Source organism: Protopterus annectens, chromosome 14.part0 (genome assembly GCF_019279795.1).
Source record: "Protopterus annectens isolate FY-2018-M chromosome 14.part0, PAN1.0, whole genome shotgun sequence".
Taxonomy (NCBI): Eukaryota; Metazoa; Chordata; order Ceratodontiformes; family Protopteridae; genus Protopterus; species Protopterus annectens.
Genome location: NC_056748.1, coordinates 566,773,031 through 566,797,779, shown reverse-complemented (window position 1 = coordinate 566,797,779; position 24,749 = coordinate 566,773,031). Strand labels below are relative to the sequence as shown.

The 24,749-nt window shown below is 36.4% G+C and overlaps 1 protein-coding gene across 1 annotated transcript in view; it reads left to right on the top strand.

Annotated features, from left to right (window-relative positions):
- Window positions 1–24,538, top strand: part of MINPP1 (multiple inositol-polyphosphate phosphatase 1) — a 1,197,381-nt gene extending 1,172,843 nt beyond the window's left edge. Inside the window, exon 6 of the mRNA XM_044056308.1 lies at window positions 23,920–24,538. Within this exon, the coding sequence (XP_043912243.1) occupies window positions 23,920–24,313 (394 nt within the window). The 3' untranslated portion in view covers window positions 24,314–24,538. The remainder of the gene's footprint in view (window positions 1–23,919) is intronic.
- The last annotated feature ends 211 nt before the right edge of the window (window positions 24,539–24,749 follow it).

Sequence of the window (24,749 nt, the reverse complement as noted above, 5' to 3'; positions counted from 1 at the left end):
GCCTTTTGTAGAAATCATTTTGTTTTACAGGTGATACATAGATGATTTAATCTTTCTTTGGAAGGGCAGCTATGATAGTTTTTTTTTACTTTTTGTTGAGCAGCTTAATCGTAGCACTACTTTTTTGAAGTTTACTATTTGCAGTTTTGGGGACTCCATAGACTTCCTAGATTTACATCTTACTTTTGACATTAACATTTTGCATTTTCAGAGCAAGATTTTTAGAAAGAACACCTTTGTTAACCAGTATTTACATCGTGAGAGTTTACATCCTGACCATATGAAAAGTGGGGTTGTCAAAGGTCAGTTTATATGACTCAGCAGATTGACCACTGAACATTCAGTTTTTTTAGAAGAAGTAGACAAATTAAGTTTTTTTCAACAAAGAGGTTACGACTTGAATTGGCTTCACAGGATTGTTCAGGAAGTTACACAACTTAGGGTCACTTCTGCACGTCCAATTTTGGACAACAATGTCATCTGTAAGGTCACATCTCATAGTGTCACGAATGGTGGTTAAAAGAATTTAATTTTAGCGTTTCCTATACCTATTTGCAATGAAATGAGTGTAATAAGAAAGTTTCTCTTCGAACATTAGAAGGTAATTTTGGGCAATGTAGAATTGGTCAAGATTTTAGGTGACAAACCATTTTTTTGTTACAAAAAGGTAACTAGCATCAAGCACATTTTAGAATTTAAGAAAAATCAGAGTACAAGTTCAGTAGTTAGTTCAGTTGGAATTTTTTCATATGGTAAATGTAAACAGTGTAGATGCATGAGTAATGTGTCTAGTTTAGATTTCAAACATTTAAAAAGAAAGTTTGTGGCTAGAAGGCATTACTATTGCAACACGACCAATGTGGTATATTGTGCAACATGTGACATGCCAAAAGTTTTATGTTGGGAAAACCATTAGAGCATTAAATAAAAGAATTTATGAGCATTGTTGAGCTATAAGAAAGAAGGATGTCAACAATGCTCTGGCTGTTCATTCTACAGAATGTGTACTGTTTAAGAAATTTTCTTTTTTTGTTTTGGAAAGGATTAACACTGACTTGTTTTCTGGTGATTATAAGACACTTTTAGAGTGTAAGGAAAGTTTGTGGCAGATATTATTATTAGCTGACAAACCTCCTGGCCTTAATGGTGTAGTCAACATGAAATGTTTTCTGCAGATGGCTAGGATTAAATCATTTTATAATTTTATAGTTTTTTATTATATGGATATTTAAACCACTTGATTAGATATTATTATGGTGACAATATGTGCATCAAATAATAGTTTGATTCAACAATTTAAATGTATTTAGTCATTTTACTTTAAGCTTTTTCAAAATGAAAGTCGTGATTTGATATCAAATGGTATTTAAACAGTTTGTAATTAATGGAGTGTTTGTTCTGAAGAAGCTCATGTGCATTAAAGTGAGTGAAAGCACTTAAAGTTACGTTGGTAGTCCTGTGGTTGGATTTATTGTCTCTCTTTTTTGTTTTGGTGCTCTTTTTATCTTGTTTTGGTCGAGTATATGTGAGTTTCAAATTAAACAAAACAGGTTGGCATTCCATTCTAGACTCTAAAGAGAAAAATTGGATTGTAAAGCTAGGTGGATTATTTCCACCTGTTCTTAATGAGCAATTCTAAAATGAACCAATGAAGGGTGTTGATGCATGTATTTAAACAGTAGCATTTGATTTTTTATGTTTACACTGATGAAGGCTGTGTTTCTTACTAGCCGAAACCAGTCTGGTTACTTGTTTTTTATGCTGCTTTAATCAATAAACTTCTTTCAGGTCACAGTTTGCTGGCTCATTGTTTTTTTTTTGGATGTAGTATATTTGGATCATAATTGACTTTGGATACTGTTATGCTTCAGACCACTTGGAGTCCAAAAGAATGAGCTGGATAGGAAACAGGCCAACTGACCAAAAGCAGAGGGTGACAGTTTATTTATATTTTTATTTTGTTTATATATCCTTTGTTGACCTGGTTAATCCACTAGAATAGTAGCCTCTTTTTAGTGGAGACCCAAGGTGGTGTTTATGCTACTAAGGGAAATTTAGAGAGGGCATTGGGAAACTTCTCCATCTGTTGATATTCAGGGGAAGAGTGTGTGTGTGTTACACATCCTGACTTCCTGTTTCCTGTCCAGGCACAGAGGCAGCCAGGAGGAACAGCTTTTTCTGAAATTGGTGTGAAAGTTGCTGAAAATGTAGTTGAAATGGTAGAATCATTACCAGAAGTTTTTTTTTCTGGTGATGTGGGTGTGGAAAAAAAGTGATATTGGAGGAAAAGGAGATTGTAACTGAAACAGAGATACATTCAGAGGAAAACTTTCAGAGAAGATTGTTTAAGGAGAGAGTTATCTCTGAAAAATGCATAGTTACAATCCTCCAGTTGAGGGAAGGGTTGCGGGATGATTATTTGGAAGAAACAGTAAACCAAAGTGAGTCAGAAAATGGAGCAGCAATTTTCATCGAGCGACATCTTGGAAAAATAGAAGAAAAAGGAGAAGGAGAGACTGTGCCAGAAAAAGTTTGAGACAAAAGCTCATGTACAAACTGTTGGAGAAGGAACAAAGAAGAAAGAAGAAATAAAAGAAACAAAAAAGAAGTAAACAGTACATGTGAGCAGTAAAAAAAGAAGAAAGTTTGGACAGGTATGAGGTTTGGGACTCTGTCATAGCACTGCTGGGTGTCAAGGAAAAAGAAGTAAGAGCATTTATTTTAATTAATAGAGAGACTTTTTGTAACTTGATTTTAGAGGGCCATGGAAATTTTTTTGGGTTATATGAGCAAAAGAAAAGTATTTATCCATGGTAAGAATATGTGGTGCAAACTTTAAAAAAAAAAAAGAAACAAAGAAAAAGAAGAAGATCAAGTTTAGAACTGAAGTTGGAGCAAAGAAACTGAAAGAATATTTGTTAACTATATGTAAAGAAGTAATGGACACTACAAAAATATATGATGAAAGAGGACTATGGACTGGGGGATGGGAACATGGTTTAATACTGAAAATGGAAAACAATAATGCTATGCATGTACCTAGCATTATTAATATTCATGGTAATAGGGGTTTTGTGAAATACACAGGTCAACCAAAGACTTGTTATTTTTGTGGAAAAAACGATCATTTACTCAATGAATGTAATAAAAAAGGGTATAATGCAAAAAATGTGATTTTAAGTAAAAAAATGTAACAGTACTGGTCATTCATGGCTAGAATGTGAAATGAATAATGAAAGAAAATGAAGTTATACAGGAGCAAGAGATAGAAAATGTACTAAAAGATGTGACTGATAAAGAGGGTGTACATGAAGTTGAAGAAAGTAACAAGGAAAAGGGAACAGGAGACAAGTGAGGAAAAAGCTGACTGGCGTACAGTAACAAATAAAAAGAATTAGGTAGGGAAAAGAGCTAAAGAAAGGGAAAAAATTAAATTATAATGCTTAGAGAAAATAAGAAAGGAAAAGGGAGAAACATTTTATTATACTAACTGCTCTTAAAAGCTGAAAATATTAGCTTTAAATGTGAACAGTATGAAAAATCTTAAGAGGAGAATAGGTATATTAGAATGGTGTGCTGCAGCAGATGCACATATTATTGTTTTAGAAGATATCAGATTATTAAGAGGAAGAAAGAACACAAACTGAAAAACTGTGAAGTGGTGTACAGTTTGGAAGATGGGGAAATAAAAGTGCTTGGGCATATGTATATTGTGTCAAGAAAGGATTAAAACATTCGATGTAACCATAGTGAAACTAGGACGAATTACAGTAATAGGCTTGAGATGGAAAAATATGTGTATAGAATTATAGCTTTATATGCATATGTAACAAAAAAGTGAGAGAAATGGTTGTTTAAAAATATTCTTGAATGTGTTTGTGTAAATATGGGTATTATAGTGGTGGGTGATTTTAATTGTAATTTAAGAAACGGATAAGAGCAATTGTGATGTTAAAATGGTTAAAGAAATTATGAGAAGTGGAAAGTTAAGTGTATGGGAGCATTACCACTGGACCTACAAATTGAATAAAATTAGGGCAGAAATTGATTATTTTTTTAATATCTGATAGTTTAAAAGTTAAAGAAAAAGGAATTAAGTATGCTGGATTTTTGGATCATGTGGCTATATGGGTTAAAGTACAGGAAATTAAGAATATTTAAGAATAAAAACAAATAATTAATGAAATGGAATTAGATTTAGAAGAGAAAAAAGAACTTTTGGAATTATGGAAAATCATATGACTATGAGAGAGTTTTTATGAAAACTGGACTGTTTGGTAGCTTAATTTTAAAGAAGAATATAAAAAGTGTTTTTAGAATGTATAAGGAAGGAAGAAAAGAAGAAAAAAGAGGGAGATAAGATATTAAGTCAAGAAACATTTAGAGACTTATTAGAGAAGAAAAATTCCTTGTATGAAAAAGAAAGAGAAATATATAAAATGAATCAAATTAAAATTAACAGCTTGTTATATATAACAAAAATATTGTTTACAGGGAAAGAAAGAAGTAGCACCATATTTGAATAAAATAATCGAAGGAAAAATAAGAGAATTAAAGAATAAGGAAGGTAAGCAAATAAGACAGCAAGAAGGAGTATATGAAATAAAGAATATGAATTGGAATTATTTGTTAAATGAGAAGAAAACGGAACAAATGTATAAAGGTGAAAAATTAAATGATGATAATGAGTATTTAGAACAAAAAATAACTATGAAACAATTGAATTAAATTCTACAAGCTACTAACATGAATTCTGCAACAGGACTGGATGGAACTGAATATGGTATATATAAAGAAATGGAGTGGCAAAAAATAATTTTTATATAAGTTATGAATGAATGATTAGAAACTGGAATTAAAGAGAAAGATATGTATACAGGAGTTATAAAATGTATATTTAAAAAGGAAATGCAGAGGAGTTAAAAACTGGAGACCTATAACACTAAATAATACAGATTTTAACATTTTTATGAGAATAACAAAAAGGGCACAAAATGTATAGAATGTATGACCAAAATGTATTTGGAAAAAAGGAAAGGAAAAGGAAGTCAAGCGTTATTATGGATAATAAAATAAATAATTGATTATATAAATAAAAATGTAGAAGAGAAGGTTATGATAGGGGATACAAGTAAAGCCTGTGATAATATTCAGTATAATTCATTATGGGAAATTTTGCAAGCATATACTGTAAGCAAAACATATTATAAGTAATAAAATCTGTTTATGAAAGAAACTATGTGAAGCTAAATGTAAGTGGCTGGATTGCGGAAGAAATAAAAACAGAATCTGGACTAAAGCAGGGCTGCCCAGTTAGCAGTGTAATTTTCTCATTAGTTATGTGAAGTAAAATTAATAAAATTTCAGGTAGTGGTGGATACAAAATGATAAAGAAAGTACAATTGCCAATAATGTATAATTATGTGGATGATATTGCACTAATTGTTAAAAATAAAGTATGGATTAAAGAAGTAAATGAAAAATTGAGTATAGATTTAAAAAAATGGTTAAAGTATAACTAAAGAGAAAAGTAAAGGATTTTGTTTTGAAGATTTGATAGGAGATATTGGGTTCAATGAAAATATATAGATACATTAGGAATATTATTTGGAAGGAATTAATTCAGACAACAACAATGGGATAATGTATTTAAAGTAGGAAAGGATATGACTATTTTTTGGAAATCTTATAGATTTTCATATAGAAAAAAGCACACTTGTTGAATACCATGTTAATAGGAAACATTGCTTATGTTGCCAACATCTGTATGATTCCTATTAAGTATGAAAAGTAGGAAAAAGAAGTAATGATAATTAGTTTCTTTTATATGGGGCTCTAAACTTAATCTAGTCAAGAGAAGGTGTCTATATATAAAAGAAGAGCAAGGAGGCTTGGGTTTAATAAACCCAACAGTACATGCAGCATCTTTAATTTTATATAAGGTATTAAAAGGAATTATGAAGTAGAATAATAACTTGATAGAAATGATATGGTATTGTAAATACAAATAATTGTGGAAGGAATAAAAGTAAAAAAAGAAGTAAAAACACTGTGAATGAAGAAATGAAAGAGTACCAAAACAGAATTGTGTTATGGAAAATAAAAAAGAATATATGTGAAAAAAAAAGAAAGGAATGGTACTTAATTATGAAAGCATTTTATTGCATTGATACATGGAATATTTACAGATAGATAAGAAAAAAGCCAAAATGATGAGATATAATAATTGTAAAAAGATTAAAGAATGTAATCATTTTTATGGAGATTGTCTATTAGAAAATTGCCGGTTAAGGCAAATATGCCATAGAAGAAAAATCAAGATAGAATGTGTAATAAATGTGGAGAGTTTGAGACTACCAAGCATGTGTTTTTGAAATGTGAAAGAGTTAATAATTTGTGGAAAGAAATATGCAAACATAATAGGGTGAAAAGCTTGTTAAAATGTAAGCAAATAAATATGAACATAATAGAATTTGATTATTGTGGTGCATGAAAACAGGAAAAAGTGAAGAAAACTGACAGATTAAAATTTTATGCGTCATGGACTGAATGGAACAAGAGACTAAATTACATCAGATATAATAGAAAATGGACTTTGGCAAATATTCTAGAGAAAATAATGTTTTGGTTGTGTATAAAAGAGTGGGAGAATGCTTAAGTTGAAGTTTATAATCTGTGAAAATTTGTAAATAGATGCAAATAATGTAAATATGTAAAGTTTATATCAATAAAAAAACTCCTCTTTTCAGTTGGTGCTGTGGGATCTTTTACATCCACCTTAGCTGTCAACAACTCAAGCAGATGGGATCTCAGTTTAACATCTCATCTGAATGATGAATTCATGGTAACTGGTAAAAACTAACTGGTGGAGGTGCCACAAGTTTCTGCACTTTCTTTGATTTGTGTTATACTGAGGTTGTATAGAAATATCATACCATTTGCTAATTGCACTAAGATGACTGTGGTTGTTACAAATGGATGATGTAGTCTACATTAGGGCCTGATATGATATATATATATATATATATATATATATATATATATATATATATATATATATATATAAAATTGGAGCATACACTCCACTCTGCTAAGCAACAGACTGCGCTTTAGCCGATGGGGAAAATCTAATGAAACCATTCATGGAGGGTGACTTTGTAGATAAGAGAAGAGGAAAAGTATTTGAAGTTAACACAAGCGAGCAGAATCTTGCTTTGCAGTTTAAAAAAAAAAAACAGAAAGAAAGGTATATGAAGTTATTAACATATGTGGAATGAATCTTACTTTGCAATTTGAAGGAGCAGTGACAGCAGCCAATATGATGTTGGTGAGCATTGCTAAGAACTAGGGATAATTATAACTCCATCTGTAGAAACAACATCCTGTGAACTTATTTATAATTATACTTCTATTGTGACCTAATAGACATTGGTGACATAATTGCAAACAAATTCATTTCTAATGTCACCACTGAGACTTCTGCCCAAATCCCTGAAATACCCTTATTGTTCCAATGATTTCAAATGACCACTTAAAGTGTTAACCAGGAGCAAAAAATATACCGTCCCTGAGATCTGGTTGCTTAATTAATAGTGTTAAACATGCTCTTACAGATCCACTCCTTAAGCTGTTTAACCTCATCTTAATTACTGGTTTTATCCCTGATGAAACCTCTGGGGACATATTTCTGTACACTGCATTTCTGATGCCCGTCAGTAAGGGTGGCTGTACAACTTATCAAGGTAATTATAAACCTGTCTTAAAAGCTTCATCCACAAAGCAATATAACATATTGAAAATTACTTCATAAACTATGATCACAAGAATTTTCTTCTCAGATGTCCAAGGAGAGAGCCAAGACCTCTGGCTAACAAAGTCTGCAGATGACTAAAAATTGGGGGCTAAGTCACCCTGTAACACACAAACTCTCCAGAATGAATTATCCATAGTTAACTCTTGATGTAGTAAACATGGACTCAAATTAAATGTTAAAAAGTGTAGTATCATCACTTTTGATAGACCCCTCCTGCCAGAAAACTGAGTTTATAATTCTCTCTGTTTTGACTATCATTTGACAGTGGCTGTCAGAAAATTATTTTATCACAGCTAATTGCCAGATAAATACATTCAAAGTCTAAAGAGGTGTTCACTCCCTTATAATCAAAATGGATTGGACCAGTTATTGAATACAACGGCTCCTTCAGTAAGTATCTCACTAAACATAGTGAAATATATTTTCATGTTAGAAAGACTTCAAAGGTTTTTAACTAAGTAGATCACAAGCCTAGAATCCCTGAGGTATCGAGAGGTTGGAAGCTCTAGCCCTTTACTAAGTATCTATTTTTTTTCATTTATTTTGTTTCGTTTACACGGGTAAAGCACTGATCACATCATCACCAATTGCAGGTTACATGCAAAATAGTAACAAAAATGTAACAGTTACAGCCAACAGTGGAGCACAAAGGTTATACAAGCTAGTCACAAAAAAGAGATGTTATGTACAAAATTTACAACATATTGAGGCATACATGTTACAAGTGAAAAATGGAATCAGAGGAGTAGCATGGAAAAAGATGAAGGAGCAGGCTTAGCTATGGAAATTGTAGTGGCTTAGAAGAGAAAGCAAGAGATAATAGTAAATATAGAGTTCAAAGAGACAAAGAGAATAAGAAAGATAAAAGTTGTAAGAATGGAGAGAGGTATGTACATATTTACAGGAAGCAGAAGCACAGTGGTTACCAACAGAGTATAGGTGTAAACAGGGTGACAGGAGAGAAAATTAACCTAGTGCAGAGTATTGTTGATTAAATGATATGCCCTGTATTCTGGTATTTTCATTTGTATTACTCAAAAAGCTACTCTGAGTTTGGATCTATGCTCAGTGAGATAGTAAAGAAGAGATTGCCATAGTTTTGGAGAAAGTGCAAAGAAACTAGAGTCAGAGTTCAGAACTATGTAGTTTAATACATAGGGTTTGGAGAGCAGGGCCTACTGCACCCTGGCTCCTGAGGTTGTAGGTTGGGATGGTAGTGATTAGTTACACTGCAAGTGGAGAAGGGGCATATTGTTGGAGTAATATGAATAATTGGGAGCCCAGAAGAACATTGAATCTGGCTTGTACTGGGCGTTACTTTGTCTTGGATAAAGTGAGACAACGGTGTTTTAAGGCAAAGGGAATTATTGATGAAGTGGCATATTTTCTAAGATAAGGTTGGTAGTGTTGGGTATGTGTTTTGTTAGAGGAGATGGAAAACAAGGGTATGCCTTAATCAAGTTGTGTGAGCAGGACACCTTTCCCAATGATTATCTGGTGATGAAAGGAAATGAGATATTTTCTGAGCCCAGAAAAGGAGGTAGTTGATTTTAGATCTAGGTTTTTGAATATGTTCCTGAAAGTTAATGCAATGGTCGAGCAAGACGCCTAGGCATCTGAATGAAATGGTGGTGCCAATAAGATTGTTGTGCTGGCTCAAATGTTTGAAGGAGCAGAGAGCTTTTGAAAATCTATTCATAGTACAGAAGAGCATAGCTTTTTATTTATTTTTATTTGGTGGGGCCGGGTAGGGAGAAGTGTTTTGAAGGTTAGCCAGTGGTTTAGGTGCAGAAGATTATTTTGCCATTAGGTGGGATTACTTGTTGTACTGGGTTGGATCTATAAATAGCAATGTATTGCTTGCTGTTCTATTAGATACGGTTGTCTTGGATCTCCACAAATCTATCGACTACAACAATACTAGAGCCAGGGACCTAAATCTTCACTAACAGGTAAAAAAAAAAAAAAAAAAAACATAGTGGAGGGACAGGTTTATAACTCAGTGCCTCCCAAACTTCCCCTGCATGTTAGGCAGTGCAACTCACTATCTTCCTTAAAACATAACCTAGGTGACTGGATGGGTATCCACTACTTTAGTCTGGGATTGACTGGTATGGCCATCCTGGAGAAAGAAGGTCCAGCCTAAAGGAGGATACTGGCAAGGTGTAAATGGTCATATGTCTCAATGGCTTTGGAATATCTAAGAATCTATACTGTTATAAAGCTATCTTTCAAGATGTCAAGTTTATTTGCTATGTTTTCATGCCTGTTCTGAATGATTGTCATTTATTTTTAAACATCTTGAGTACTGGCTAGTTCATTTTATTCTAACAGCTTTTAGTTAGATCTTTTTATTTTGTGGTAACAGTTGCTTTGTTAAGGCCTTATATGTTGCATCAAAGTCATTTTTATGTGTTGTTTGTAGTTTAACATTATAGACAGCTGTACCACTGTTGTGATGTTTCACTGTTGCAGTCATTACTCTTGGGTTATCCTGCTGGCAGGCTACCCTCAGTCGGCCAGAATTCCAAAGTCTAGGTCCGGCGTCAGTTGCTGTCGCCTCTTCCCTGACGTCAGTGCACCAGGGGTATAAAAGATGCAGCCGACTCCATTTTCTTCAGTCTTTCTTGCCGCACGGTGCCTGAAGCAAAAGCAGTTCGCAAGTGCTGGTCGGCCGACTCCTGAGATTTTCAAATCCAAATTTTAGAACCGAAGTCTTCATTAAAGCTAAGTACCTCATTGGGGAAACTTTTTTCTTGCTTCAGACCGATGTCAGAAAAAGTTAACAATTGTATTTCTTGTGGGAAGCAAATACCTCATAAGGATTTTCACTCTTACTGTATTCCTTGCCTAGGCCCTGATCACAATGTTGCTAGCTGTTGGTTTTGTGCTAGATTTAACCAATGCACTATTAAGCGTCGGTTCGATTTTGCATTTCATTACTTTGGCTGAAGATTTAATTATATTATGCCGTCGGAACAGCCGATGACCGGAGTTTACAAAAAACGCAAGGACAAGGAAAAGGATAGGCATCTGAGGTCCAAAACTGATGATGAGGCCTCCACTAGGCCAGTCGCCGGTTCGCCGGTTCTCAGTGAGGCGCTTTCGCAGCCTCTGGCACCCGCTACCTCAGAGCCACAGGCCACTTCCGACTCCCACGTGGAGCCGACTGGGCCTCTGGATACTCAAGGTATTGGACACTCGGAAATCATTCCCTCAGATGGGTCTGGAGCCGCTGAGCAGGCATCGGCTTCTGAGGGTGTCTTCAGACCTACACAACTATATGTTAAGCCATCTTCAGCTTCAAAGACTAAAGCAGCTCTAAAGACAAAGAAACAAGTACAGCATTTTCCTACTCAGACTTCCATGCCTAAAAAACAGATGCTCAAAATGGCCGAAGACCTAATTACTTTGATCAAGGGTTCCCATCCCCCTCCTGATAAGAGGCCAGGCCAAGAGACAGAGTATGATTCTTCTGATCAGGTTTCTATTTCCTCTGTTTCCTCTTCTGAACAGGATTATTCCATGCTTCTCTATGAGAATTCTGATGGTGAAGAATCCATTCCTTCAGCCTCTCCTTCTGAGGATTATTCTTTTGGGGAAACCCTGCATACCATGAGGGAGCATTTCCACTGGGAGAGCCAAGATTATTCTGAATCTAAGAAAAGGCTCAGAGACTTTCTGCTACTTCCTCAGCACAGATCCCTTGCTATTCCACCTGTTCTAGACATTGTAGATGATGTATTTTCAGAGTCCGGCCTGTCCCCTAACTCTTTACCCCCTGCACCTGCTAAGCCAGACAGATACTACAGGGTCCCGGATTCTCATAAATTCCTGTATAATAACCCCACGGCTGACCCAGAAACTATGTCTCGGGGTCCCAAAGGGGTTAAGGCTTCCACTGCAAAAAACCCTGTCCCCTCTGATAGGGATTCTAGGGCTCTAGACAGATGGGGGAAAAAGTTTGCACTTCTGCTACCTTGGCTGTAAGGGCTTTAAATTGTCAGTTTCATATGCTTAAATATCAGTAATATTTAATGTCACTGCTTAAACAAAAATTGTTGACAAATACTGAATGTTCAGAGAACAAGGAAATGCAGGATTTATTGCATGCAGGTGAACAAGTGGGAAAGCATACTTTGCAATGTGATTATGATTCACTGGAGGCCTCTTGCAGGGCCGCTGTTACAGGTTCTGTTATTAGAAGGCATGCTTGGTTAAAGGAACAGAATCTGCATGATCATGTTAAAGCAAAATTATTAGATGCTCCATTACAGCATGATACTTTGTTTGGTACTAAAGCAGAAGAGATGTTGAAAAAAATGGAGGATAAAGCAAAATCCATGCAGACAGTCAAGGATTTCTTACAGGTGCAGCCACCCAGATTTAGCAGGAACTGGCCTTCTAAAAATTGGTCCTTTCCAGTGTCAGACAGACCACAAAGAGGCAGATACAGGCGTCCCAGAGGCAGATCTCAGCCCCAAGGCTCATACAGGCGTAAACAGTGGGGTGCTCCTACCTCCAAAACTGGAGAAGACAAATCACAACCTTGCAGGAAACAGTCCCAATGACTTCCCTCTGCCAATGCCAAGCATTTATCTTTTGGCAGCACCCTTCGAGGGAAAGCTAGCACTTTTTTCACAAAACTAGCACATGATCACCCAGGACAATTGGGTCTTAAATATAGTCTCTCAAGGCTACAAGTTCCACTTTCACACCCTTCCAAAGGCAAAAGGTATGCCAAACTTGCCACACAATCAATGGGCAGAGGCACAAAAACAAGTTTCATCTCTCATGGACATGAGGGCTATTCAGCCAGTGCCTCAACAAGAGCAGGGACAAGGATTTTACTCAAGACTTTTCCCAGTACCAAGAAAGGACAAAGCATGGAGACCTATTCTGGACCTGTCTATTCTAAATACTTTTCTGGATGTTCTGAAATTCAAAATGTTGACTCTGCAGCAGCGTCTGCCCATGCTGGGCAAGAAGGCTTAGCTTGTAACTTTGGACCTCAAAGAGGCATACCTACATGTCCCAATGAGACAGTCTTGCAGAAGATACCTCAGACTCATAGCTGGCTCAATGCACTACCAATTCTCTGCACTGCCTTTGGCTTATCTACTGCACCCAGGGTCTTCACAAAATGCTTGGCACCAGTAATTGCATTTTGCAGATAAAGAGGAATTCAAATATATCCCTACTTGGACGACTGCCTTATTCAAGCAGAGACCAAAGACATTCTACTAAAGCATCTGGCATTTGTAAAAAGATTACAAATTTGCCTAGGGTACACAGTAAACGAAAATAAATCAAAACTAGTACCCTCTCAAGAGATAATATTCCTCGATGAAAGCTTAAATACAACTACCCAGATGGCTTATCTCATGCCAGACAAACAAAGGCAACTGACTTCTTACTTTGAAAGCATGGCAACAAAGACCCAGTTATCTGCAAGAAAAATTCTGCAGGCTCTGGGCTACAAGGCCTCCTGCATTCTGCTAATTCCATATGCAAGACTGCATATGAGGAAACTACAATGGTATCTAAAAAATGTTTGGACTCAGCATTGCCACAGCCTGGAATCATTAATTTCACTCATTCCCTGCCTGCAACAGGAGTTTCGATGGTGGGCACAGGCCTGTCACCACAACAAGGGACAGCCATTCACTTTACCCTCAGCCAGGCAAACACTAACAACAGATGCATCAGATTATGCCTGGGGGGCCCACATGGCAGGAAAATGTATTCAGGACACATGGCCCCCAAGCCAAAGGCATCTTCACATCAATCAAAAAGAGATGCTAGCTATACAAAAGGTCCTGACAGCCTTCAAGGACCTACTTCATCCAGGACAGGTGCTGATAAAGACAGACAACACCACAGTCATGTGGTACATAAACAAGCAGGGGGGCACACATTCCTACCCCCTCTGCAGACAAGCCATGATTTTGTGGAACTCAGCATTGACCTACCAAGTATACCTGCAAGTACAATTCCTGCCAGGAAAAACAAATGCTCTGGCAGACGAACTAAGCAGAAACCTCATGGACTCTCATGATTGGAAACTATATCCACAAATCTTCAGCATGATAACAAGGAAATGGGGATGCCCAGACATAGGTCTTTTTGCCTCCCCTCACAACTGCCAACTTCAGAGATTCTGCACAAGGACTGATCACAAACAAGCATGGAAAGTGGATGCTTTGTCATTCAGCTGGAACAACCTTACAGTATATGCCTGTCCACCACTGCCTCTCCTCCCCAAGGTACTCCTAAAGGTCAGACAAGAGAAGCCACAAATGATTTTGATTGCCCCGGATTGGCCACACCAACACTGGTACCCAATCCTAAGGAGCTTGTCTCAAGGCCCAGCCTGGACATTGCCTCAAATTCATCATTTACTGACCCAACAAAACAATCAGATCCTGCACAGCCAACTCAGAACCCTAAATCTAGCTGCATGGCGGATAGTGTAACCATTCAGAATACACCTCTATCTAAAGCGGTTATGGATGTTATTTTGGAGGCCAGGGGCCCCAGCACCAGGAAATCTTATGCAGAAAAATGGAAGAAATTCTGTGCTTGGAACCTGGCACAAGGAATTGACATGCTTGGGTCCTTAAGTAAAGATGCTCCAGGCATGTCACTTTTCTTTTTATTTATACAATTTTGTTAGTGCATAAACACAACACACACAAATATTTACTTGTCTGTGTCAGTTAATATTCTTTAGAGATGCTGCTGTGATTACCAGAGGATTCCTAAATATGACCCACCTAATGCACTAAAGTACTGTCCCCTTTCAATCTCCACTTCCATATTTACTTAAACGATTATTTCTCAACAACTCAGAGAATATCTAAAATCTTACAGTGTCCTTCTCTCTCAGCAGCTTGACGTTAGAGATACATCCTCTGTTACAACTAACTAGTGAAAGGTGGATTTCAGGAAAAATTAAGTGCACATTTTGTACAACTCAAAACCAACTTTTATTCAATGAACATGTCAATATTACCCTTCTGTTGGAAGAAAAAAAAGCACACAGAAAGTTGCACATTCAGAGAAACCTCTCAGAAGGCTGTATTACTGTCAGATACATAACTGTTAGAAACCCAAGTATATTGCCCAGCAAGGCATGAGTCACCTCTGGTGTGCCAAAGGAATCTATCCCTTTTTATTAATTGTCTACCATCTGCTCTGGTCAGTAAGCTACCATTTATTTTTTTACTCAGATCCAGTTATCACTAGGCTTGACTGACTCAGTCCATCAGAAAAGACCATATGTTGATTCATGGGTGGGTTATCTCAAAGCAGATACTGATCAACTTGGACAAAGCAAGTAGCATGCTGTATGGTATTTCTGCAGACTACTTTATCCACAAGATAATGGCACCTTTTCGGAATCTGTGAATTCCCATAAATCCTACCGTCAGATAATTTAGATTATTGTTTATTTTGTTAGCAGGTTTAAGCCATCTTTTTAGTGGAGCCCCAGGAACACTGTCTAGTTAAGTGACTTGCTGAGACTAGTGCAATAGGTAAATGGAAAGTGGAGAAATCAAACCCAGGGTTACAGAATGTAGCTGATTAGCAGCTTGTACTAAACTGCCAGACAAGATTACCCTTACCTTTTCCTCTGCTTTTCATGTTAACCTTCTCCATAGCAAAATAAACATGCAGGTTGATGTATGTTGCACGATAAGCGGGCTACTTGTCAAAAGAACCTGCTTTGCTAAAGGGATAGCTATGTCCTGACTTAAGCACTGACTGTCTTTACACATACTAGCCTCCAGCCCCAACACACAAAACAACAACTGAATCCTTAAACTTTTTCTGGAGTGACACGGTTGCAGTATTGCTGAATCACTCTGATTAAATCTAACTGGATTGTTATATACTTGAAAGCAAAACATTATCTTGCACACTGATTTTCAGTTTAGTTCAGATGGAGTTCTGTTCCTGTTCTTCCCCAGAGTACAAATTCTCCTTTACTACAAGTAACTTCCAACTTTTATTCTGCTTCCACTCCAGAAAACACCTACAATTTTTTTGCACTATAAACAAGTTTCTCCTTGCATTCTCTTCTGCATACTCATTGTCTTTCTCTAAGAAACTCAAATCAGATTAAAACCAAAGAGATGGGCACTTTTCTGACCAAGCAGACACCACTAGGCATATGGTCTTGTTTCAGAGGGTGAGCTGGTACATATGGGAAAATCCCCATCCACATAAAACAAAGCTCGTCCTTGCCATATTTAAGCTCAACTTGGACCTGTAAATGGGAAACGGAACATTTACCCCAGGACTGCCCCCTGCTCCTAAATGCTTTAATCCCATGCCTGGCTCCTCTCAAATTATCTGTGGTATGATCTCAGTTATTCTCACTAGGAGTAATGTATAATTATTGACCATGGGATGGGTAAGGCCAATCTAACACCAAATGGGTTAGGTTAATTCAAGTAGCAAAAACTGGCTAGGCTTAAAATGGCCTGCAAGGGTAGCTAACTTAGTACTTGCCTATGAACCTAAAAATATAGCCAGGGCATCTAAAAACTTGTATGCCCTTAAATAATAAGTGCCATTGGCTCTTTAATATCTATTTGATTTACAACCAGCTAAGGAATATAGGACCTTGGTTTAATGTATCATCTAAAGGATGAAACCTAAGGAATGCAGCATCCCCCTTTGTGCTGCATCAAGTTATCGGTACTGGAGTACTTTGTGGTGTTAGAGCCCAGGGGCATCTCATCTTGCCAGTGTCACAGGCAAATGTACTATCTGTTGAACCACTGCCACTTACAGCCATGCTGTGTATTGATTTATGACTGTAACACATGTCAGCTTTAACCTGATCTTAACCCATTGATGCTTTCCTCATATCTGTTCTCCTATCTGTACTGCCTCCATCTCTCATATCCTGTAACACAGTTTGCTTAACATTTCATCTAATTGCTAATTGATAGTATGTAAATGCTTTTTTGTACTCATACACATTTCATTATATGTAATTATTCTGTCCCTAACAACACTGTTAACTCCAGATTGCCACGCCTACCCATTGTCTTATCTGTCCATCATTTGTGCTGACCTTAGTGATTTTTCATCAAGATAAACCCATGGGAAGTCTATTATTTGTATCTATACCTTCACCTCTCCTCCATGTCTGATTCATTTCAATTTTCTCACATGTAGACACCCATGCAGGTAGGGCAGGTATGTAGCCTGATAAAACCAAGGTTTGTTCTATTTTATTCCTATCATTCTTTTTCATCATATCATTAATTATCCTACTGTAGACACCTTGAAAGTAGGATTCTGATAGTACCCACATAATTGCTTGTTTGGAAAGTGTATTTCTTTAGTTACTTCTACTACAAAATTCTTTAGTCATTAACAGTATATTCTATTGCATCAACCTTGCAAGCTTTTAACCTCTCAGCAATTTGTTAACTGCTATATTTGTTTTGTTATCCTGCTTTATGCTGAAGATCAGGTTGCTTATTCTGTTGCATGTATGATTTCAGTTATTAAAGCCATTACTTATCCACGTCAAAACACTTATAAAGGATACAAGTGTTTTTTTTGTTTTTTTGGATAGGGTCGTAAAATTAAATATAAAGGTGACATCTTGATGACTGCTGATAATTCTGTATTTATGAATATTCACAATAAGAAAGGTTTCAACACGATAGAATGCTGATTAATTAATATGATTGCCTGGAACAATCATAGAATGGAAACAGGTTTGATATTGATTGAAATAGTCTTGAAACAAGGTTTAATTATCTCTAATGGTCAGTATTCTGCTCATCTTAAAAGTCTGATGATGACTGCCACAGGAGCAGTAGAAAATTACACCAGTGTATGGTAATTTGTTTTTTATTGAGAAAAGTATCAGCACTTCAGATATGAATATTGCAATACAGCAGTCAAATATGATTGGTTTATTGTCAAAATCTTTTTCATCTGGCATTCAGATAAGGTACAATATGAATTTGAGATACATTAATAGTAACAGTGGTGGCTGGTAACTTCAGATCAAAGTGGGGGCTACAGGAGACAGCTGAATGGGTGGGGCCAATGGGAAGGGGTGCAGCCAACTAGAAAGGGGAGGAGCTATGCTCAAAACCACACGCTGCCCTGGGTGCCAAACCGTCATTATGAGAGTCCAATCAAGACAAAATGAAGTGTAGAAGAAAAAAATATTTCAATGCATTTACTGCATGACAGCTTACTTAATATCTAGATGGAAACAAAAAGGTTGTGAGGCATGAAAAAATAAATTACTTTTTAAATACATTACTGGAATGCCAGTCAAAATCAAGTATAAGAAAAACAAGCAGCACTCAACCCAAACCACTTCTCCTTGCACTGCAATTCTAATTATAATTTATATTCAGCTTTATTAAAGTACCAAGTAACATGCTGAAAGTAGCAATCTCTGTGATACCCCCACTTGTAAAAATGTTTCTTATCCAAAAAAGACCTGCTGCCTGACAACTATCTACTTGTTTCATGGGAAAAACATGATCAAAGTAAAAAATGAAAAGCAAACAAGAAACAAGCTCAAGATACATTGCTTAAAGGATTATTTTACAGGTAATAGACCACACATGATAGACTGCCATTCTGTTTGGTTTACAGGTAAAGCCTGCAAAGATGACTGCAAGTCTCCAACAAATGTAATGAGCTTCTTAAAATAATGTAATCCTGTACTTTATTACAAATACTGTCATATGCATTTCAATACCCAAGGCTTATACATTATCTAGTTATGTAAGTATTCTCTGCATGGCAACAGAAAGGCTTTCAGTGTTGGCAATTCTAACAGTATGCTTATTAAAGCTTACTTGCGTCTTACAATCCCAGACAAGCTTACCTGATGGTCATTAAAGCATTGCTACTTAAATACAGAGCAACAGGCACTTTCTGAGTAATAATGAGCATACATCAACAGTATAATATGACAGAAACCAGAACATTATGCAAAATCAAGGACAGAATAAAAGTAGTACACTGCAAATTTACACTGCATAACTGCTCCTTGCCTTGCTTGGACACATCCAGACTCACTACATAGGGGAGTGGGGTGCAACAAGTATGTCACAATTTGAAATGTCTCTGGTTGACTGCAATGGCCCTGACACATTTGTCATAACTCTCAACCGCAGAGCAAGAAATCTGGACAAAGCCATACATAGACGTGGGAAAAAGGCCCAAAAATAAGGACACTTTTTAAATATTGCTCTTATAAACTTAGAAAGATAATAGAATAGTAGGTCTTGCATTAGTATGAATTTTCTGAAGGGTAAGAAATCTGAAAATTAAATGTCTGTCATTATTTTATAATTTTAGTCTTTAATGATTTGCCACTAATTTGCCAAAAAAACACAATTTTATGAAAAATGGACCAAAAATATGATGCAAAAATATAAAATAGCCACACAATCTAGCTGGGAACCTGTCAAAGAAGGGACACCTTTTTAATATTAGTACTGCTAACTTGAGCAGCTGACAAAATAAAACAATCTACATGCATTTCTGAAATAAAAGTAATCTATAACTCTGATTATTACAGTTATTTCTTAATTGTAAACCCTCCACGTTTTCTTACAAAATTGCCATTTTGCGGCGGGATTATTAGGGGAAGAGCAACATTTTGAGCCAAAATGGGGACAGTTGAGAGGTTTGGATGTGCCTAATTCTATAAAGCAATTTATTTGCAAGTACGGCCAAATATACTGGGGGAACATATAAACAGTACTAAAAATTGTTGTATAAACTGAGGCAGTTGATAGAATAGCAGGTCTAGCTTTAGCATGCATTTTTCTGAAGGTTATGAAGTCTGAAACTCTGTGTCTGTCATTATTTAGTGACTTAATTTCTAAATTATTTGCCAGAAAACCACACATTTTATGAGGAACAACCCAAAAATAAGAAGCAAAAATCTATTCATTCTGTGAAAATCTGGACAGTTGAGAGGTATAGTTCAGTAGGGGCTGTCTTTGAGTTTGCCGCCCTTCCCCCTCACAAAGTCATGGTCGAATGGAGACTCCTCCCTGCAGCCATTCCAATGAACCATTACTTGGCTATTTCACCCCATTTACCATAAACACTAATGTGCATACTGCGTTACTTCTACAATGATTTGGACTTCATTTGAAAGTTTTAGTTTGCATTTTACAGCACAAACACTAAAACATCTGCTAAACAAAGCGATGAAATCTCACAATGAAAACAGACTCATTAGCATTAAAACTCATCTGCCCTTAAAACTCACATTCATTGAAACAGCATTGAAACCCACATTCAAAGAAAATACATTTTGCCAGTGGCAGATAAAGATTAACTTTGGGCTGTTTTCAAATCATAGGCCCCTTGCACATGACATACATGTGCTCTTTGATACACCTTCCTGACTGTATCAAATTATATTCCTTGTACAATATAGTACAGTTGTTAGAGGGCATTTTAAATTTATTGTTTTGAACATTTTTCCAGTAAACAATGAAGCAAAATGCATGCACCAATAATGACAAAACTGTCCAATTCAGAACATTTCTATCATAAAAGTCTACTCAAACTTCTACAGCCCACCAGTATCAGTAAATATGCACAATCTCTGAAGAAGTAAAAGTCATCTAAATAATTCCACATTAAAGAAATCTGTAACTAATGAAGTGGTTGCTGCTAGCAAACAACTTTATATTTCATTGTTTCATCTACAAATAAAGTGACTGTTGCCCTTGAGGAATTAATTTTTTAATGCCTATGTTGCATTAAAAAAACGATAAGCTAGTAATATTGCAATAGGGAATGGATGGCAAACCGATAACAGGTTCATATAGTTACTAGGCATCTTCACCAAAAAGGACTGCAGCATCCACCCCCTTTACAATACAGTACAGTATCAGCAATGCATCTACCTACTGTGGGAGTAGAACCCACAGCCTTCTGCATCAAAAGCAAGTACACTACCTGTTATGCTATTAACAATGCAAGCAGACTCAGCATAAGCAGCACTAAACTTTTGTTCTCCTGCAGCTCACAGCTTCTTGTAAGTTCTATTTGACACTCAGCTGTATCTCTGAACTTTGCAGCACAAAAAATATGGAAAAAGCCAACATTTTGGGGGGGGGGCAAAAGACCAAAAAACAGGGACACATTTTAAACATTGCTTATATAATGTTGGAAAGTTACTAGAATAAAATGCTGTGTCACTGCCAAGTATTGAACCCAGGACCCTGTGCAAAATAGTCAGAGCAACATACCACTTTGCCAAATCATCCGTTTTATGAAAGAGAGGAAGACTGAAACTTAAATGCCTACCATTTAGTGAATTCAATTTTCACCATAGCTGTCAACATCTTAGCACAAAACACCTCAACAAAGCCAGTAATGGGGGAATACAGACCCCAAACATATTTAGTGAAGTCACTTCTCACCGTAGCTCTCAACCTTGGCACATAAAACCTGGACGAAGCCAATAATGTGGGAATACAGTCCCAAAAATAGGGACAAATTTCAAATATCCATCTTATAAACTTAAAAATGCTATAATAATAGGTTTTGTGTTACCATGTACTTTCTGAAGAATATGAAGTCTGAAATTCAAATGCTTGTCATTTTTATTTATTTAACATTTGTTAACCAGGAAAGTCTGACTTGGAACAAAAGCCAATTTTCAGCAGAAACACTCCAGACACATGTCTTTGTAAGATAGGAGAACACCAGAGCAAACCCACACAAACACAGGGAGGATGTGCAGAGTCCACACAGAAGGCACCCCAGCCAAGAATCAAACCAGACAACCTGTAGCTGTCAGGCAACAGTGCTACCACTGCACTACTGACTGTGCTAAGAAACAAAAATACAGAAACCACAGATTTTATGAGGAACAGAACAAATATGAGGCAAAAATCTGCAAATGATTATAAATGGTGGTGGGTAGAGAATTCAGGCTTTTGCCACTTGGCCCCAAGGTACAGGGTTCAAGCCTTATTCTCTACCGACCACCATGTCGCAACTGGGGCATTTTATACACACACACACACACACACACACACACACACACACACACACACACACACACACACACTACCTGAGCCAAAGCTGCTGTAAGGCAAAGTCCTTTCCGAGTAATTCCCGTTCTGTTGTAAATCCCTTCCTGCCCACGCTAACTCCACCAAGTAATTCCCGTTCTGTTGTACATCTGTTCCCACGAGAGCATCTAGTCCTTCCTGCCTGCGGACGTTGCAGTCTGATCCCCTTCCAGTCTATGCAGTTGTAACTGCATAGACTGCTGGGAAAATTTAGAGTTGAATGCTGTCTTCATACTCCAGACTTCTGTTGGAGACCGTCTGGATTCTGTGCACATGCTCCAGACTGGTTCACCAGCAGTCCGAATGCCCCGCATGCGTGATGTTCTGGGACTCGCGTTTTTTATTTTCTCTTTTATTTTTATTTTTCTCTTTTATTTTATTTTCTTTTTTGTTTTATTTTACTTTTTTACAGCTGGGGGACTGCACAGCTGGGAGGGCTGCAGTCCTGCAGTCCAATAGCACGAGGCGCCTCTGAATAGTAATGATTACAGTTTTACTCGTCAAAAAAGTGAAGGTTAATTTAATGTAACATACTTGGATGTAAGTGTGCATTTTAAAGGAGTACTTTATATTTACTTTGGGGAAGCTTTTGGTAAGCAAAAGACTTCTGCATTGTCATAGTTCTTATTCAAGTCATGTCAAACAAAGTATTCCTCATGGGCTGTTTCTAAGAGTTAGGTGAAATACATTAACATACAGTAAATTCTATGCTCATGCAGGAGAACAGTTAAAAAGGTTTCATGACAGGGGACTAAGGGAGAAGGTCCAAATATCTTACTCCATGCAGACAGCGGTTAGTAAGAGAAATAAAATACGATATTTCTTTCATCACGAGATATTATCCTGATGTTGGTAAAATGGTAGCGATTCTCCAAAAGTATTGGTCTGTACTCACTTTACATGAGAAGGTCATAGAGATAGTGGGTTCAAAATCAAGGGTTGTGTATACAAGGAGAACAATCATAAAAAATTGACTAATATGCATGTAATATGGCACAATCTGACAGGTACTTATATGTCAGTGTATAATTTATAAAGGATCTAAGTTTAGCCATCTGAACATAGGACAAAGGTTTTATTTCAAATGTTTCTGCACTTACCACATCACTAATTTGGTGTATTTAGCACCCTCCTGCTGCAGCACCTATTATTATGTACACAAGACAGAATGAGCATTTTAGAGGAGAATTTTGGAACATCTTATTTCCAAAAACAAGTAGCATTATTGCATTTTCTTAACATATTATGAAGTTTGCTTATAAACATTATTGTAAATTTGTGGCTATCTTTGTGCTAGCTGCTAATGGTTTAAGAGGGGACATGTGCAATGGACTGTTCTTTGTAGAATCAATGTGCAAAATATACAATAGCATATGGTTCTTCAGGTCTTAATAGCTCTTTTTTGTTATTCTTCCAGTCTTAAAAAGGAAGTTTGTTCACTTAATGAAAACTAGTTTTAAAACACCATGTTTTTAACATGTTTTATTTAAATCATTATATTTAAGTAGTAGTTGTTGGAATTGTTTTTATAAAACACTAGAAAAGGTATGTTCTGCAAAACATATGTTAGGCAATTGAATTTGTTTTTGACAGAAATGAAATTTGTGATTTGCTTCAAGTTGGTATATGGGATTGTTCATATTAGTTCATGTAACTTCGGTACATTTGTGGAGGTATGCTTTTCATCAGCTTGCTTAAATATACAGTGCTTTGTTGGCCTGAAACACAGCCGAAAAGGCTCCATAAAGGCCAGCTTGTTTACCAGAAAAAAAATTATTAAATAGTTAAACAAATTGTAGTGATATTTCAGATGAAGCAGTATGCTGATATATTCTTAACTGGTCACATGCTTGAGCAGTTTGCAGGAGTTGGTCAATACTGTCATTTTCATACAGTTCCTTCCTTAAACAAAGTTTTATTTAGCTTGACTTTAGCAGTGCTTTGTTGAAATTAATTTTAAATATTAACTTTATTGTTTCAATGTGTTAATTTATTTTATTGTAGGTCACAGTCAGCCTCCCCTGCTGTGGTTTTACAGTTTGGCCATGCAGAAACTTTGCAACCATTGCTGTCTCTTATGGGATTTTTTCAAGATGAGAAACCTCTAAGGGCTGATAACTTTGCAGAACAGAAAAATCGTAAATTTCGCAGTGGTCAAATTGTACCATATGCTTCAAACGTGGTATTCGTGCTTTATCGATGTGATGATCAACAAGAACGGACATACAAAGTTCAGATGTTGCTAAATGAAAAGGTGTTGCCATTTCATCACTCTGGAGACATGTACACACTGTATCCAGATTTAAGAAAATATTATTATGACATCCTACATAGCTGCAATTTTAAGCAAGAATGTGAACTTCCTAGTTTAAATGGTACATTTGGTGATGAGCTATAAAGATATGTGCAGTGCTTTCTATTCTTTAAAAAAAGTGAAATTGTTTCTTTTTTGCATTGTAATGGGATTTTTCTTGAGTTTATGTAGAACAATTTTTATTAGCTTGATTACTAAATAGAATAGCACTGAAAAAGTATCTGTTTATTTCACTGATTGCACTTCGGAATTTGTGAACATTCGTGATTTTTAGACTTGATAGATTAAAAGATTGTTGTCTCTGTATAATCTTACTAGTGTAGACATCTTTCTTTTGTGGGTATGCAGATAATTTTAAGTCAGGCAGAAACACACACAATGGGCAGAGCAAGTCCACAGCAATACCAAGTCTGCCAGAGGCAACCTTGGGCATTTGTTTAGTTGACCAAGTAACTGACTTCAGACTACATCATACTGTGTCAATATGAGAAAATTAGACAGAAATTAGCAATAATGAACA